The sequence below is a fragment of the Bufo bufo genome, chromosome 2 (assembly GCF_905171765.1).
Source record: "Bufo bufo chromosome 2, aBufBuf1.1, whole genome shotgun sequence".
Taxonomy (NCBI): Eukaryota; Metazoa; Chordata; class Amphibia; order Anura; family Bufonidae; genus Bufo; species Bufo bufo.
In genome coordinates, this window is record NC_053390.1 from 253085461 (window position 1) to 253104750 (window position 19290).

A 19290-nucleotide genomic window follows, 5' to 3' on the forward strand; every position below is an offset into this window, starting at 1 on the left:
ACAAAGCCCCAGAAGCAGGCACAGGGGAGGAGGATGGCAGGGTAGAGCTCAAGCTGCTCTAACAGAGCACAGCTAACCCTCCCCTCCTCATGTAACTCACCAGGAAGCAGCCAAAAGGGGCAGAACCACCTGTGGACTCCTGGTGTGGACAGAGCAAAGGGGTATGTCCATCCCAATCTGCTTCCACTTGCAAGAGGAAGTGACCAGGACAGAGAGGAGGTATATGTGACCTTCAGAATTTCCTGCACCGCCCCCATCCTGTCTAAGGAGGATACCCAGTGAATTAACCCTCAATGACCCTAATCTGCAACCTACTTAACCATTACTGAGACGGGGCCAGATTCCTAAATGCCCCTAAGGGGAAAAAGGGGGAAGGGGGAGGACCATCAGTCCCTAAGCACCCTCCCTATACAGTCAGGCGCTTTCCAATCTCCTTGCTGTGCTGCATAAAGAAGCATGTGAGGGCTACAGAGGGCCCATGGAGCCCAGATCCTAGAAGCTGATCTGCCCAACCGATGTCACTCCTGGAGATTCCCTTGCTGCTCTCTGTACAGGAGGGGACAGTGATCACACAGCTCTCTGCATCCAGCAGGCTGCTCAGCCTCCACACAGGCAGCTCCCAGCAGGCTACTGTGCCTTCATACATAGAAGCCTGGAGGTCACTTCCAGGCAGCTGAAACTCCATGCATGATGGTCAGAGTGGCTGTGGGAAGCTTGGAGCCCACCACCTCCAGGCAGCTGCACTTCAACAACTTTTCCAGGAGAATCCAGCAACTCTGTGACAGCAGGAAGGGGTTGCCAGTCACTCACTTGTCCCTGTGCAGCCTGCAGCTCCAGTCCTTCTCCTGGTGCTGCTGCTGCTGACATACATTCAAGAGGGACAGAAGGGGAAGGGGGGTGAGGAAGAGGGGAACAGAGGGGGAAGGCCAGGTACTTACAGGAGGACTATATCTGAGTATAAATTAAAGGGGTTGTTCGGGTTCAGAGCTGAACACGGACATACCTCCATTTTCACCCAGGCAGCCCCGCTGACTTGAGAATCGGAGCAGTTCATGCTCCGATGCTCTCCTTTGTCCTGCGCTAAATCGCGCAGGGCAAAGGCATTTTTTGAAGATCTGGTGACGTACCGGGGCTCTCCATGGGGCTGCCAGGAAGCCCAGTGACGTCACCGTCACTGATGGCCGGGATTTAGCGCTGCCCTAGCCAGTAAAACGGTAATATGAACAATGGGGTTCTACAAAAGAGCTATTGTGGGGCAAAGTTCATATTCGTGTTTACACACGTGTTTTAAAATGAATGCTTTCCCCTTTTATAAACAAGTAAATAATAAACGCAATGCTGTGGGGCTGGTTTTTATCCCTAGTCCGGCCCTGCACACAGAGCTATGAGGAATGGATATTGTGGATGTGTTAGCGGCCATTTAGCAACCCATGTCCTCAGCTCTATACACAAAATCCCGGTGACAGGTTCCCTTTAATGCTGAAAGGATCCAGTTTCACACACTCAGTTACAGGAGAACTATTTCAAAATATGAGATTTCTGACATGTGATTCTGCATATGTCAAATACACTGAGCAAAAATATAAACGCAAAACTTTCGGTTTTGCTCCCCTTTTGCATGAGCTGAACTCAAAGATCTGAAGCATTTTCTACATACACAAAATACCCATTACTCTCAAATATTGTTCACAAATCCGTGTTAGTGAACACTTTTCCTTTGCCTAGATAATCCATTCCACCTCACAGGTGTGGCATATCAAGGTGCTGATTAGACAGCATGAATATTGCATAGGTGTGCCTTAGACTGCCCACTCTGAAATGTGCACAGTTTTGCCTTACTGGGGGGGTGTCTGAAAACCAGTCAGTATCTGGTGTGACCACCATTTGCCTCACGCAGTGCAACACATCTCCGTCACATAGAGTTTATCAGGTTGTTGATTGTGGCCTGCGGAATGTTGGTCCACTCCTCTTCAATAGCTGTGCTAAGTTGCAGAATATTGGCAGGAACTGGAACACGCTGTCGTATACGCAGATCCAGAGCATCCCAAACATGCTCAATGGGTGACATGTCCGGTGAGTATGCTGGCCATGCAAGAACTGGGATGTTTTCAGTTTCCGGAAATTGTGTACAGATCCTTGCAATATGTGTAGTGTACGGGAACTGTAATACCCGTCACTACCAAAGTGTCACTTGGTGTGCTGTCGTCCCTCCTAATTATGGGGAAGTTGTTATATGTCAGTTTTATAAAATGTCATGTAATGTATGTATTTTCCTTTTACTGAAACTTGCATGTACAGGCTTGCAGGGGTGTCATTCCAGCTTCTAGTCGCTAGAGGGAGCTAGAGAGCCCTAGTTTATATAAAGGCCAGACAGGGAAGTGCAAGGCAGACGGAGTCTAGTATCTGTAATCTACAGTTGGAGATTAGACAATGTCCGAGACAAGTCCAGGCCTGAAGCCTGTTGTTCAGGAGAAGATTCCCTCCTGAATTCCCATATGCAGAAGCAGGAATACCTTAGACTAAGAGCCTGAGGAACCATTCAGAAGCTGAGAGAGACAGAGGCAAAGATCAGGAAAGCAAGAGGTACTCAGAAAGACAGAGGAGGTACTTATAGAAGCCATAGCCAAGGATATAAAGCCAGAACTAGGTTAATGGGCCTTGGTGAAGATATGCTGTATTCCAGGATCAGACAGAATTAGAGTGCAAGCTCCTGTGCTGCAAGTCCTGTGTTCAACACTCTGTAATTACCCTGCTATAACTGAATTGCCTGCATCGACCGAATTGCAAAATCGACTGTATGCTTAGGAACTGCATTTCCTATATTGTCTCTGCTTGCGAAACTACTAAAGTTGGAGTTCTGTTTTAAGACTACGTTTCCTCAATTTATTCCTGCATCCGCAAACGGCGTGCCACCGTTTACTTGGCACTGGCGTCACTAACTATTTCTACCTATACCTGCCCTTGCAGAGAGTCAGCTGTACCAGGTTAGTGTATATTGCACTACATCACCCAGAAACACCTATTGCACACAACTTGAGTACGCTGCACCTCTCTTTTGGCGTCACGAACAGGATACGCACGCTTTCTAGTGCAAGAAGCGTGAACTTTGTGCCTTATACCGTTGCCCTGTGACCAAAGTGACAATTTACCTGTTTTATTCAAGTGGACTTTGTGGACTGAAAATCGTACCCAAAGTGTACCAAAAAACTCTAAAAAGCGCTGTGCAGTGTTGCGCTGCACAGAGGAAGAAAATCGCCGCATTGGAGTGTGGTTTCTTGGACTTTAAACATTCCTGCTTGCCGTCAGTGAATAGACAGCGTTTGTACCTAAAGATGGCCGCTGAGCTTGCTGAATTTACTGCTGCGTCACCTTCATCCCGAAAAGGCGGGAAAAATTGGCGCCTTTCTGAGGAAAAAGCGGGAAGAAGGTCAAGGGCAGGCGCCACGGCTTATCTGGACATTTGCATGTCTGCCAGCATGGACACCGCCTTCCCTATACTAGAATACCTGGGGGGCGGCCTCCCAGTGCAATGGGAGGAGCTGGCTACTCTAATTGACGCGACCCTATCGCTCTCCTCAGAAGGATCGAGCATGTTGGATTGTGAGCAGAGTGTTGCTGCAGCGTCCGCACCTGAAATTGAAAAGATGACTGACATCGGTGTAGAGCTAGAGGAGGCTCCACCGGCCTACGCTCCGGGACCGGAGCAACCCGCCTGCCGCCCAAGGGAGAAAGAACCCGAGCCCTACTATGGCTCGTGGAGGGACTTTTTCCAACCATCTTTTAAATGGTCCTCCCTGATGGCGGAGATCCGAGAGGCCGCTATAAAGCGGAATACAAAGACTAAAATCGTCTATGAGGAACTAACCAAGACCATACATGAGAAGCATACGCACACCCAACCCCGCCTGGAAAGGAGAAAGGGAGTGGTGCTATCGTTTGACAAACCCCGTGGCTACGGGTTTATTCAGGACTATCTAACTGGCAGAGACCTCTATGTTAATCGAAGGTCTGTCAAAAGAGACTACCTCCCTTCGTACCAGCACAGCCTCCGCGAGGGAGAGGAAGTGGAGTACACCCCTGCCGAGAGCCTACGAGGCCCTTATGCGACTGCTGTGACCCGTCCCAAGCGAGCACCTGAGGACTGGGAGGCAGAAGAAAGAGAAGACTACTCTGGCTGCGAGCGAGAACCGGAACGCTCTCCAGAGCCGGCCCATCACGCCTTTCAGGAGCGGAGCTCCTTCATTGGGCCAAACGTCTTCTGGCAGCCAACCGTGTTGGAAAAATGGGTGAGCCCTTACCCTTCCCCCGAGCTGCCTCGTCGGGAGAAGACAATATCGGAGCTGGAGCAGTTAAAAGGACTTAGTGCTACCTTTCAGAACATCCGGATGGGACGAAGACCAGACGCATCGCCAGAACCTGCAGAGGCCGAGTCCGCGTCATCGGTGACTGTACCTGCGCCGGCGGCGCCAGCAGAGGACAGCGACTCCGACACAGACAGCATCGGTGAGCAGATCGTCCGGCTGGAGGAGAAGTTGCGGGAGTTGCGCAAGACATACACCGCCAGGATCCAGACACCGCCGAGGAAGGATGAGGTAAGGGTGCCTGTCACCACCCGCCGACCGCCTTCTGTAGCCACCGCTCCGTCAGTGCCCCAGACCGGACCCGCGATTGCCGTAAACTGCTGCACCCAGAGCACCGGACCGCTTGCTGCGGCGGTGCCAAGCACGTCACACCCTGCAGTGATCATGCCAGGGCCGGCACGGTCCATCAGAGGGTTCACCCCTAGGCCTAATGGGCCAATACCTATTAGGGGACCCTTTACCCTACAGCTGCCCCCTGATACAGTTATGTGGGCCCATCCTCCTGTAGAGGACTACTACAGACGATACTTGCCAGCGGAGCCAAGTGATTACAATATTTCACTGTGAATCAGCCTGCTAGGCCTTTGATTGATTTCATCAGAAGTGATGTTAACCCTTTCAGGACAGGAGTCCTATGTTTCTGGTCCTTTGTTGCGGCAGCCAGTTTGTCCACGGCTCAGTGGTAGGTGTTGACCACTGAAATTACAAAGTCAGCAAGGCCACGTTTGTTTCCAGGACCTCCTGCCTGCTTTTGTTACCCCACGCCAAGTTGTGCCTGTTCCTTTGTTGCACCTTTTACCCTTCACCCCCTTTTCAGGTTGATCAGGGGTATTACAGCACTTGTCTTTGCTGTCCGTTTGTTGTGCAACTTCATACTAAGGAACCGTGCCCGGAGACAGACTCAAAAGTACCTGAGCCTCTGAGATTCTTACTCTTTTAAAAGTATTGTGCCCAGAGATGGACTCCACCGCATGAGAGCCTCTGTGATTTACTAAAAAAATAACCTGGGTACGGACTCATGTTTGTTCTTTGAGCCTCCAAGAACTTTTATACCGTTTTCTACTGTTCTATCATGGACTTATTCATTGTCATGGACTATCCTGGTTATAATGTTACGCTGTGCCAGGTCAGCGCCCCCGTTCCATTCATTATCCTGAGAGAAGAGAACGACGCCCCTTGTCACTACCCTTCACCTTTGCCAATTGGACCTGATGCAAATGTAAATGCAGATGAATTACATGTATGTATGCCTGCATGTCTCTATTTTCTATTTCAGGTAGAGATTCCAGTTGGGCGACCCATGATGGAGTACGAGGTCGTACTCAGCTTAAAGCAGTGGGGTATGTAGTGTACGGGAACTGTAATACCAGTCACTACCAAAGTGTCACTTGGTGTGCTGTCGTCCCTCCTAATTATGGGGAAGTTGTTATATGTCAGTTTTATAAAATGTTATGTAATGTATGTATTTTCCTTTTACTGAAACTTGCATGTACAGGCTTGCAGGGGTGTCATTCCAGCTTCTAGTCGCTAGAGGGAGCTAGAGAGCCCTAGTTTATATAAAGGCCAGACAGGGAAGTGCAAGGCAGACGGAGTCTAGTATCTGTAATCTACAGTTGGAGATTAGACAATGTCCGAGACAAGTCCAGGCCTGAAGCCTGTTGTTCAGGAGAAGATTCCCTCCTGAATTCCCATATGCAGAAGCAGGAATACCTTAGACTAAGAGCCTGAGGAACCATTCAGAAGCTGAGAGAGACAGAGGCAAAGATCAGGAAAGCAAGAGGTACTCAGAAAGACAGAGGAGGTACTTATAGAAGCCATAGCCAAGGATATAAAGCCAGAACTAGGTTAATGGGCCTTGGTGAAGATATGCTGTATTCCAGGATCAGACAGAATTAGAGTGCAAGCTCCTGTGCTGCAAGTCCTGTGTTCAACACTCTGTAATTACCCTGCTATAACTGAATTGCCTGCATCGACCGAATTGCAAAATCGACTGTATGCTTAGGAACTGCATTTCCTATATTGTCTCTGCTTGCGAAACTACTAAAGTTGGAGTTCTGTTTTAAGACTACGTTTCCTCAATTTATTCCTGCATCCGCAAACGGCGTGCCACCGTTTACTTGGCACTGGCGTCACGAACTATTTCTACCTATACCTGCCCTTGCAGAGAGTCAGCTGTACCAGGTTAGTGTATATTGCACTACATCACCCAGAAACACCTATTGCACACAACTTGAGTACGCTGCATATGGGGCCGTGCATTATCATGCTGCAACATGAGGTGATGGTCGTGGATGAATGGCACAACAATAAGCCTCAAGATCTCGTCACGGTATCTCTGTGCATTCAAAATGCCATCAATAAAATGCACCTGTGTTCGTTGTCCATAACATACGCCTGCCAATACCATAACCCGACCGCCACAATGGACCAATCGATCCACAACGTTGACGTCAGCAAACCGCTCACCCAGACGACACCACACATGCTGTCTGCCTTCTGCCCTAAACAGTAAAAACCGGGACTCATCCATCAACTTAACACTTCTACAACGTGCCAGACGCCATCGAATGTGAGCACTTGCCCACTCAAGTCGGTCACAACGACGAACTGCAGTCAGGTCCAGACCCCGATGAGGATGGCGAGCATGCAGATGAGCTTCCCTGAGACGGTTTCTGACAGTTTGTGCAGAAATTCTTAGGTTATGCAGACCAATTGTTGCTGCAGCTGTCCGGTGGCTGGTCTTAGAGGATGATGGAGGTGAACATGTTGGATGTGGAGGTCCTAGGCTGGTGTGGTTACACGTGGTCTGCGGTTGTGAGGCCGGTTTGATGTACTGCCAAATTCTCTGAAACACCTTTGGAGACGACTTATGGTAGAGAAATGAATTCATTGGACGGTCAACAGCTCTGGTAGACATTCTTGCAGTTAGCATGCCAATTGCATGCTCCCTCAAACGTTGCAACATCTGTGGCATTGTGCTGTGTGATCAAACTGCACATTTCAGAGTGGCCTTTTAATGTGGCAAGTCTAAGGCACACCTGTGCAATATTTATGCTGTCTAATCAGCACCTTGATATGCCACACCTGTGAGGTGGGATGGATTATCTCGGCAAAGGAGGTGCTCACTAACACAGATTTAGACAGATTTGCGAACAATGTTTGAGAGCAATGGGTCTTTTGTGTATGTAGAAAATGTTTCAGATCTTTGAGTTCAGCTCATGCAAAATGGAAGCAAAACCGAAAGTGTTTCGTTTATATTTTTGAGCAGTGTATATCCTAGAATGCCCATGTCACTTCCTATATGTTGGGGAGACGACATGGGATGTAAAAATCCATCTAAACCAACATAGGTTTACCATTAGAAAAAAAAGGCTAGACCTACCAGTGTCTAAACACTTCATAGAGGCAAAGCACACCGAGAGGGACCTCCGATTTAGAATCATTGATCAAATCCCTATGCCCAGAGGAGGTGGTGATAGCGTAGTCCTCCTTAACAAGAGGGAATTATATTGGATATACCATCTACAATCCCTTAAACCTAGGGGTTTAAATGTGGAGTTTAGGGTGACCTAACCATATGTGCATTTGGGACAACGGTTTTCAGTAGTCAGCGGAAGATAGAGAAAACAAGTGCTTTTTGTTATCATTTATACTAATGTTTTCTTGTTTTTGTTTACATTTTACTATTATTCATGCTATGTTCGAGCCTTTGGACACGACTTGGATTGCTACACCAACTTAGGACATGTGTCACATGTATGGTAGCCCTCAACACTGTCTGATGGGTGTGGGTACAGGGTTGATTGCCAGGTACCACACCACCTAAGGTATAACATGTGAAAGAACTGATATCTGATTTCTCTTGCAGATTTGGTGGACATAGGCATGGCTACCAGAAGAAGGGATCCATGGCTGGGGGGTCTGAGCTGCAGAAATGCTGTTTGGACCCTCCGAGCCTCAGGGTTCTCTGGGCCGGGATGGTTATCTCGATCTATTGTGTCCCTGATTGGAACCCCACGGTTAGCAGCATTGCCGATCATACCAAGGATATAAATATAAACATAACTTTGCATTGTATATAAGACAATTGATTCACTTGAATGACGGGAAATCTTCAATAAACTTGCATTACCTTGCTTGTATATTATTCTCACCATTTGGGTCTCTAGTGACAGTATATATTTCTGTTTCCTTACTTACTCATGCGTACTCCATTTTGAATGCGTACACGTAAGGCATGGGCCCTTGCGCACTATACAGTTTTGAATCCTCTGAGTAAGGCGACTTTCACACTTCCAGCGGGGGAACAGCCTGCCAGAACCATGCTACCGCAAGTCCACCCTGGATATCCGCTCTGGTCCCCATTCACTACAATAGGGGTGGTCCGGAGGTCCGGCCGCAGCATGGCAAACATGCTGAGAGGCGGACAGAATGGCACGGCTGAGAGGCGGACACAGGACTTCCGGTGGCACGGTGGACTTGCGGTAGCAAGGATCCGAGAAGCTGTTCCCCCGCCGGAACAGCCTGCCGGAAAAGGCTACCACAAGTGTGAAAGTAGCCTAACCTATAACCGCGGAGCGCTGACGCAGGCGCACTGTGATTTTCAAAACGCCATTTACCATGCTTTGAATAGAAGTCTGAATTATGGTGAGCTCACCAATTACATGTCCAATTATTGATTTTAAATGAAATACACAGCACTTTAATATTAGAATTGGCACAATCAAATGTATTACCACTTTATTAAATGTACAGTTTATTTATATGATCACAGATATTACAGTCTGGCGTGAAATGAGTATTCTTGTAATAATTATGAATTTCCGGAGTATTGAGGATAAAATGAATGTATGAATTATGTTTTTTACACAGTCAGATCAATCATGACACGATTAGAATAATCACATGTGTGTGTTGTATTTAAACCCGATAAGCACTTGTAGTCACTTTTTGATAAAGACTGCATGGAGCAGTTGAAACGTTGCATTGAGTGAATAAAGGGATCCTATTTTTTTCACATCATCTGGAGGGCTGCCTCTTTGCTTTTTCTTTATATACTGTTGATCTGCTGTCCAAGATTTCTTGAGGATTTTCTAGCACCTGGACTTTCAATTGGAGTGTTGTGTATATATACAGGACAACATCTTCATGGAATTTATATGTTTTTCCCATGTTTCCTTCGGGTACTTTGGTTTCCTCCGACACTCCAAACCATAATGGTAGGGAATATAGAGTGTAAGCTCCATTGGGGGCAGCAAGTGACGACAGTGTTTGTAAAGCGCTCCGGAATATGTCTGCGCTGTATAGTCAAGTAAAAGAATTAAAAGTCAGAGTTCAACTAATCTGAAAGAATCAGGGGGGAGATGTAAAATCAGATACATTTTGATTATACAACTAGAATAAGAGGAGCTGTTTGATATTCTTGGATCTGACTGCTTAGATCAGACCATAATGGATAACTAAACTGACATTCCTTCAAGGGAGAGGTCTAGAATTATATTTCTTAATATTTAACACAGAAAGAGAATGGAAGAAAAGCAGAGCTTGGTAAGTCTGTGAGGGTGCTATGTACCTGACATATATCTATTACTCTTTTATATTTAGAATGGAATTTTATGATTGCAGAGTGTGGCATGGGGCTCTTCTTAAAATGTTTCAAACTCAGGATCATTTAAAAGGTAACAATCATATGTAATGGTTATACTGGTGACTTTACCAAAGTAATTTTTCCACAAACGACATCTATATTGCACCTCACTGAACTTCATTCAAAGTCTATAGGACTGATGGAGACAGTTGATAAAGAAAATAATCATATATGGCTTTGCTAAAATTCAATTGCCAGTTTTATATTTTATGCACCTACTAAAAGGTTTTTATATACCTACATGTGCTAGAAAGGAATTTGTGGTGTGACACCCACTGCTTCCTCCCTGACGAAGGGCGCAGCCGGGGAAAGTCAATCTCAGAAAAGATGGTCAGAAGACAATAAGGCTCCATTCACACATCCACAAAATGGGTCCGCATCCGTTCCGCAATTTTGCGGAACGGGTGCGGACCCATTCATTCTCTATGGGGACGGAATGGATGTGGACAGCACACAGTGTGCTGTCCGCATCCGAATTTGCGGTGCGTGGCCCCAATCTTTGGGTCCGCAGCTCCGCAAAAAGATAGAGCATGTCCTATTCTTGTCCGCAGCTTGCACACAAGAATAGGCATTTCAATGGGGGTGCCGGGCTGGTGTGTTGCGGACCCGCAATTTGCGTGTCCGCAACACACCACGGACATGTGAATGCAGCCTTAGGCTAAATGCACACAATCAGGATTGCGTGCGGAAAATCCGCACCATAGGTCATGTACATTGTATTCTATGAGAATTTGAAATTCTCAATGCACAGATTTTTTCCGTGCGGATTTTAAAATCCACAGCATGTCAATTTATTTTATTTTTCCTGACCGGATTTTCTTCATTCACTTAGTAAAATCCACATGCGGAAAATCCGCACCAAATCTGCACCAAATCCGCATGCAAATCCGTACCAATTGATTCACCGTACGGATTTGCCTGCGAACACCTGCGGATTTCAGTGCAGATTCTCCGCACATGAATCCTGGAAATGTGCATGTACCCTAATAGTGTTCTAGACCAGGGATGCCCAACCTGCGGCCTCCAGATGTTGCAAAACTACATCTCCCAGCATGCCCAGACATCCTACAGCTATCAGCCTACAGCAGGGCATGGTGGGAGTTGTAGTTTTACAACAGCTGGAGGGCCACAGGTTGAACATTCCTGTTCTAGACAAAATATTCTTATTGTTAAAGGGATTCTGCATTTTTTTTTTTTTTTATAAAACATCAGTATCTGATCGGCAGGGGTCCGACACATGGGACCCCTGCCGATCAGCTGTTTGAAAAGGAAAGCGGCACTGCCAGAAGCGCCGCAGCCTTCTCTCAGGCCCAATGATGTCACGACTTGTATTACTGGCCTGGGTGTGGCTTAGTGTAGGTATGTGAAGAGAACACCCAAATGGCAGGTCGCCATTATAAAGCCCTTGTTTTAGCAAAAAGCTAGACCTCTTGACCATCTGTCTCTGGTTGGGGACTATTCATAAACACGTTTCCAACTTATTTCTATTGTCTTAAAAAAAAATTCTGGGATTTTAACCCCTTAGTGACTAGCCTGTTTCGGGCCTTACTGACTATAAGTGTTTTTCTTCCTTTTTTCATTGTCGCTTTTTTATTTTTCCGTCTATATAGCTGTATGAGGGCTTGTTTTCTGCGGGACAAGTTGTAGTTTTAATGGTGCCATTTTGGGGTACACATAACTTTTTGATTGACTTTTATTAACTCTTTATTGGAGGGAGATGGGGAAAAACAGCAATACTACCACTGAGTTTTTACATTATAAATTTTTGGGCGTTAATTTTTGGGCATAAATAACATGAATATCTTTATTCTCTGGGTCAGTATGATTGCAGAGATACCAAATACATGTATTTTTTTTTTTACTTTTGTGCAATAAAACCCCTTTTTTTAAGTAAAAGAAGAAAACATTTTTGCATCGCTGCTTCCCATGACCCATATCCTTTTTATTTTTCTTTCTATGGAGTTGTGTGAGGGCTTTTTGCAGGTCGACTTTTAGTTTTCATTGGTATCATTTTGGGGTAAATAACACTTTTTGATCGCTTGTTATTAAGTTTTTTCGGTGACTAAGAAAAAGTGCAGTGCAGGGATCAGCAACCTTCGGCACTCCAGCTGCTGTGAAAGTACAACTCCCAGCATTCACACATACTAGGCTGCTGTTGTAACTCCCACAGAAGTGAATGGAGGATTCTGGGATTTGCAGTTTGAGAACAGCTGGAGTGCCGGAGGTTGCTGATCCCTGCTATAGTGCATTGCATTTTAACGTCAGTGTTATACTGACATTGACCAGCAGGCTGCGCCGCAGAGGGACAGTGAATGGGACAGCTTGTAGTTACACCTGCTCACCGCTGCGAGCAGGTAAACAAAGACGGAAAGGCTGCGCTCACACTGATGACCTATCCTGTGGATCCTTTATGGCTGACCCCCCTGTGTGGCCAGACCTGCCTAGAGAATCAAACTTTTAGGCTACTTTCTGTGTTTTTAATTCATGTTTGAGATCCGGCAGAGAATCTCAAAACCTGAATTAAACAGTTGCATTTAACCTCTTGGGGACACAGGGCGTACAGGTACACCCTGTGTATTTCCGATCACCGGCGCGTGAAATTATTCAGCAAGCACTCTGTGACAATGCCGAGGGGGGTCCTGTGCCCCCCCCCCGTATCGGCGATCGCAGCAAACCGCAGGTCAATTCAGACCTGCAGTTTGCTGCGTTTCCGGGTTATTCGGGTCTCCGGTGACTCGGAATAGGATGGTGATCAGTGGTGTGATAATACACCACCAATCACCATCCTTAGATCCTGTGAGGTGGCGGTGACACCACCTCCCAGGATCGCTTCCTATTGGCTGCACGGGCGGGCAGGGGTTAACTTCCCCCAGCTCTGCTCTCCTCCTCCACACTGCGTCCTGGAGCCGTGGAGAGAGGAGCCTTGTGGATCTTTGAGCCCAACACCCCTCATCTGTGCCCAGCACCCCTCATCTGTTCTGTGCCCAGCACCCCTATCTGAGCCACCACAGTGCCACCTGGCACTAAAAAGGTACCTAGGGACAGGTTTAGGGACAGCTTAGATGAGGCAGGGAGACTTAGGGAGAGTTTAGGGGGAAAAAAAGTTTTTTTTTTCAGCATCACCGTGATCGGGTGTCTGGGGTCCACAGCGCACTCAGCTGTGTGACCCTGGACCCCCCAGGGGCGCTGCAGCTTGCTCCCCTGCCCCTGTTAGCGTCCGGCCACTGTTAGCGCATCGCCCACCCCACCCCTGATCAGCTTCAGACTGCTGATCAGCGAGTTTGAATATATATATTTTTTTTTCCAATTTTTTGAGGCTTTCATTTTATTTATTTTTTTTCCTGTTAGGTTTAGGGGTAAGTGTACGCGAACACCCGTCCCCCCATACACATGCACACTAAATAAAGTTTTCCACACACGCACACACACACACTCCCCTATGGCCCGCCGGACGTTCTTGGCCGAGGAAGCCGAGGAGGCATATGCCCTGCTTGAATCCGAGAGTCCCAGTGAGGACGAGGATGTTTTCCCCACTTTCCTCTTGTCATACGCGTCCTCCTCATCATCTAGTGATGATGATGAGCCCCCAAGGCGGCGGATACGCCGCCAGGCAGAGCAAGGGGACCCCCATGCCAGGGACCCTGTGGCCTACACTAGTACGAGCAGCTCTGGGGCTCGTACTAGTTTCCCGGCCCACCAGATAAATCCACCTGAGCCCCCTACCGGTGAACTTGCCCCAGAGGATTTTGAGCCCGTGATTCCTGATTTTGTTGGCCAACCAGGAATCCAGATTCCCACAGTGGGCTTCACTGAATATGACTATTTTAGTTTTTTTTTTCAGTGACCACTTTGTGAATCTGATGGTGGAGCAAACGAACTTGTACACCCAACAGTTCATTGCTCAATACCCGGGCTCCTTTTTGGCTAGGTCCGGTGGCTGGACTTTGGTCAGTGCAGCCGAGGATGTTTAGGAGCCTCGTGCTGCACATGGGCCTAGCAAAAAAAAACTGTGTCAGGCAGTACTGGAGTGGGGACGTCCTCTACCAGACCCCACTCTACTGTATTGCCATGACACGTTCCCGTTTTGAGGCCATTCGGAAATGCCTGCATTATGCAGATAATGCAGCATGTCCCCCCCCCCCCGAGGTGATCCTGCCTATGACCGCCTGTACGAAATCAGGCCGGTCATCGATCACTTCGGGGCCACATTTTTGGAGGCCTATCTACCTGGAAGGGCGGTCGCTGTTGATGAGTCTCCCATTGCTTTCAAAGGGAGACTCATTTTCCGCCAGTATGTTCCCTCTAAGCGGGCGAGGTATGGCGGGAAGCTGTACAAACTTTGTTTGTACCTCAGGGTACACTTACAAGTTTCATGTGTACGAGGGGCGAGATTCCCGTATTGAACCCCCAGAATGTCCCCCCACTCTGGGTGTTAGCGGGAAACTTGTGTGGGACCTTATGCACCCACTGCTAGAAAAGGGTTACCACCTGTACGTGGATAACTTTTATACTAGTATCCACTTGTTCCAGTCCCTCGCCGCCAGATCCACGTTCGCTTGTGGGACCGTGCGGAAAAATCAACGCGGCCTCCCTACCTACCCCCCTCCAGGTACATATCCCCAGGGGTGAGACCCGTTCTTACCAGTGGAAACCTGTTGCTGGTCAGATATAAGGACAAGAGGGATGTCCTTGTACTGTCCACAATTCACGGTAACAGCATCACCCCTGTCCTTGTGCGAGGTACCGCGGCAACGGTCCTCAAGCCCGATTGTATCATCGGTATATGGGAGGAGTTGATCTCTCTGATCAAGTCCTCAAGCCATATAAAGCCATGCGCAAAACCCAGGCATGGTACAAAAAAGTTGTAGTCGACTTGGTACAGGTTGTCTTGTACAACTCTTTTGTGTTGTCCCAGAGCGCTGGCAACACAGGAAGATTCCTGCAGTTCTATGAGGCAGTCCTCAAGGACTTGATCTTTTCTGACCGGGAAAGAGCAGGCCAGAGTACCTCGGGAACTGGAGGTGCCCGGATCGTCCCTGGCCAACACTTTCCAGGTGTGGTCCCCCATACTGGAAAGAACGGTCCCCAAAAAATTGCAGAGTCTGTCACAGGAGGGGGATACGGAAGGACACCACCACTCAGTGTGACACGTGCCCCGATCATCCGGGCCTCTGCATTGACGGTTGCTTCAGGGAGTACCACACTTCCATGGAGTACTAAATTTTTAATCCCCTTCCCCAATTTTAATTCTATTTAGCCACAGACAATCGCCCAGAAAAAAAAAAAAAAAAATATATATAGCTCTCCGACTTTGGAGACACTAAAACAAAATTATTTTTTTTTCAAAAATGATATTATTATGTAAAACTAAAATAAATAAAAAAGTAGACATATTAGGTATCGCCGCGTCTGTAAGAACCTGATCTATAAAAATACCTCATGACCTAACCCCTCAGATGAACACAGTAAAAAATAATAAAATAAAAACGGTGTAAAAAAAGCCATTTTTTTGTCACCTTACATCACAAAAAGTGTAATAGCAGGCAATTAAAAAGTCATATGCACCCCAAAATAGTGCCAATAAAACCGTCCTCTCATCCCGCAAAAAATGAGCCCCTATGTAAGACAATCGACCAAAAAAAAAAGACTCTCAAACTAAGGAGATACTAAAATGTAAATTTTTTGATTTAAAACAGGATATTATAGTGTAAAACCTAAATACATTTTAAAAAGTAGACATATTAGGTATTGCCGCATCCGTAAGAATCTGCTCTATAAAAATACCCCATGACCTAACCCCTCAAATGAACACAGTCCAAAAAGTTAAATAAAAACGGTGCCAAAACAGCTATTTTTTGGCAAATTTTCAATTTTAGTCCATTTTTTCCAGTAACAAAGCAAGGGTTAACAGCCAAACAAAACTTAATAATTATTGCCCTGATTCTGCAGTTTACAGAAACACCCCATATGTGGTCGTAAACTGCTGTATGACAAAACGGCAGGGCGCACAAGGAAAGGAACGCCATATGGTTTTTGGAAGGCAGATTTTGCTGGACTGGTTTATTTACACCATGTCCCATTTGAAGCCCCCCTGATGCACCCCTAGAGTAGAAACTCCATAAAAGTGATCCCATCTAAGAAACTACACCCCTCAAGGTATTCAAAACTGATTTTACAAACTTTGTTAACCCTTTAGGTGTTCCACAAGAGTTATTGGCAAATGGAGATGACATTTCAGAATTTCTATTTTTTGTAACCTTGCCTCACAAGAATGTAATATAAAGCAACCAAAAATCATATATACCCTAAAAATAGTCCCAACAAAACTGCCACCTTATCCCGTAGTTTCCAAAATGGAGTCACTTTTATGGAGTTTCTACTCTAGGGGTGCATCAGGGGGGCTTCAAATGGGACATGGTGTAAATAAACCAGTCCAGAAAAATCTGCCTTCCAAAAACCACATGGCGATCCTTTCCTTCTACGCCCTGCCGTGTTTGGCTGCTGTTAACCTTTGCTTTGTTACTTGAAAAAATGGATTAAAATGGAAAATTTGCCCAAAAAAATCTAAATTTGGAAATTTCATCTCGATTTGCCAATAACTCTTGTGGAACACCTAAAGGGTTAACAAAGTTTGTAAAATCAGTTTTAAATACCCTGAGGGGTGTAGTTTCTTAGATGGGGTCACTTTTATGGAGTTTCTACTCTAGGGGTGCATCAGAGGGGCTTCAAATGGGACATGGTGTAAATAAACCAGTCCAGCAAAATCTGCCTTCCAAAAACCACATGGCGCTCCTTTCCTTCTACGCCCTGCCGTGGGCCCGTACAGTAGTTTACGACCACAAATGGGGTGTTTCTATAAACTACAGAATCAGGGCAATAACTATTAAGTTTTGTTTGACTGTTAACCCTTGCTTTGTTACTTGAAAAAATTAATTAAAATGGAAAGTTTCCCAAAAAATCGAAATTCAGAAATTTCATCTCCATTTGCCAATAACACTTGTGGAACACCTAAAGGGTTAATAAAGTTTTTAAAATCAGTTTTGAATACCTTGAGGGGGGTAGTTTCTTAAATGGGGTCATTTTTATGGAGTTTCTACTCTAGGGGTGCATTAGGGGGGCTTCAAATGGGACATGGTGTAAATAAACCAGTCCAGCAAAATCTGCCTTCCAAAAACCACATGGCGCTCCTTTCCTTCTACGCCCTGCCATGTGCCCGTACAGTAGTTTACGACCACATATGGGGTGTTTCTATAAACTACAGAATCAGGGCAATAAATATTGAGTTTTGTTTGGCTGTTAACCCTTGCTTTGTTACTTGAAAAAATGGATGAAAATGGAAAATTTGACAAAAAATCTAAATTCAGAAAATGTTATCTACATTTGCCATTAACTCTTGTGGAACACCTAAAGGGTTAACAAAGTTTATAAAATCCGTTTTGAATACCTTGAGGGGTGTAGTTTCTAGAGTGGGGTCATTTTTGGGTGGTTTCTATTATGTAAGCCTCACACAGTGACTTCAGACCTGAACTGGTCCTTAAAAAGTGGTTTTTGGAAAATTTCAGAAAAATTTAAAGATTTGCTTCTAAATTTCTAAGCCTTGTAACGTCCCCAAAAAATAAAATGGCATTCCTAAAATGATCCAAACATGAAGTAGACATATGTGGAATGTAAAGTTATAACTATTTTTGGAGGTATTACTATGTTTTATAGAAGTAGAGAAATTGAAACTTGGAAATTTGCAAATTTTTCCAAATCTTTGGTAAATTTGGTATATTTTTATAAAATAAAAATTAATTTTTTGGACTCCATTTTACCAGTGTCATGAAGTACAATATATGACGAAAAAACAATCTCAGAATGGCCTGGATAAGTAAAAGCGTTTTAAAGTTATTGACACATAAAGTGATACTGGTGAGATTTGCAAAAAATGGCCTGGTCCTTAAGGTGAAAATGAGCCCGGTCCATAAGGGGTTAATACATCCTGATGGCTCCCTTTCAGCCAGATCATGTTGTATTAAATCAAAACACAAGAAAAACGGATCCGGTAAGAAAATCACTGTAAGACAATGGGCGCCGAATCCGTTTTGTTTTTGTTTTTTGTGGCACTATTGACTTACATTGATTTTCATGCCTGACCAGTTTGTTGTGTTTTGCAAATCCGACACAAAAACGCTGCTTGCAGCAGTTTTGTGTCCGACCCCAAAACGCAACTGAACTGATTCATACTGATCAGTTTTGTTCCCATTGACAACGAATAGGGACAAAACGGATCCGTTTCATTCAGGTTTTGAAATCCTGTGCTGGATGCAGATGTGAAAGTAGCCTTACTTGATCCCTGACTCTGGATCCTTTGCTTCCCCGCCTCCTCTGCAGATCACCGGTCTCCCCAGGTCAACATTCGGTTTGATGCAGGTCACGTGGCCTCTACAGCCATTCACTGGACACAGCGGTCATGTGTTCCCAAGAGGCATGTTATACCTGGGTCACGAAGACTGGGGTGGAAATTAAAAAAGGAAAACTAGAAAACCCCTTTGATAAAAAAAAATTAGAAATATAGAAAGACAATAGATAGCTTTTACTAATCAGCCAAGTGCAGTCTTCCATATACAATACGGATTAGAAAAGGACATATTCTATTTTTTTTTGCGGGGCCGTGGAAAGGAGGTACAGATGTGGACAGCACACTGTGTACTGTCCGCGTCTTTTGTGACCCCATTGAAGCGAATGGGTCCGCATCCAACCCCAAAAAATTACAGCTCGGATGCGGACCCGAACCATGGTCATGTACCTGAGGCATAAGAAGCACATTTTCCATATGGAAGAGCTCACTAGTATGCAGTCAGGTGACAGTGCAGCGCAGGGAAGACCAGGGAGCGTGACAGCTGCAAAGACTGCCAGACCTGCAGAGTAGCAGCATGGGGGGTCTGATCTAATATGAAGGTCTGATATGAGGTTGGATATGGGGGTCTGATCTGAAGTCTGATGAAGATTGAGGATCTAGTTTGGGGGTCTGATATAGATTGGTGGTCTGATCTGGAGGTGGATTTACACTGCCTGATAATCGGCCAGGTTATCGGGAGCAAACGTTCGTCTAAATGTGCCACAATCACCTGATGAATGACCGAAACGCACGTTCATCGGGTGATCCTGTCGCTCGTGCAGGCAGATCAATCACCATTTCTGGGCAGCAGATCGTGCGGTCTAAACAGAGATCTGCTGCCCAGAAACCATGATTCTGTATGAGCTATTGTGATCCCTCATTCTCATACAGTGAAAGAGTTT

The 19290-nt window shown here is 45.9% G+C and overlaps 1 protein-coding gene across 1 annotated transcript in view; it reads left to right on the forward strand.

Moving 5' to 3' along the window:
- Nucleotides 1-9871: 9871 nt before the first annotated feature.
- Nucleotides 9872-19290, forward strand: part of SLC2A11 (solute carrier family 2 member 11) — a 129315-nt gene continuing 119896 nt past the window's right edge. Inside the window, exon 1 of the mRNA XM_040416380.1 lies at nucleotides 9872-9908. Coding sequence (XP_040272314.1) covers nucleotides 9888-9908 — 21 coding nt within the window. The 5' untranslated portion in view covers nucleotides 9872-9887. The remainder of the gene's footprint in view (nucleotides 9909-19290) is intronic.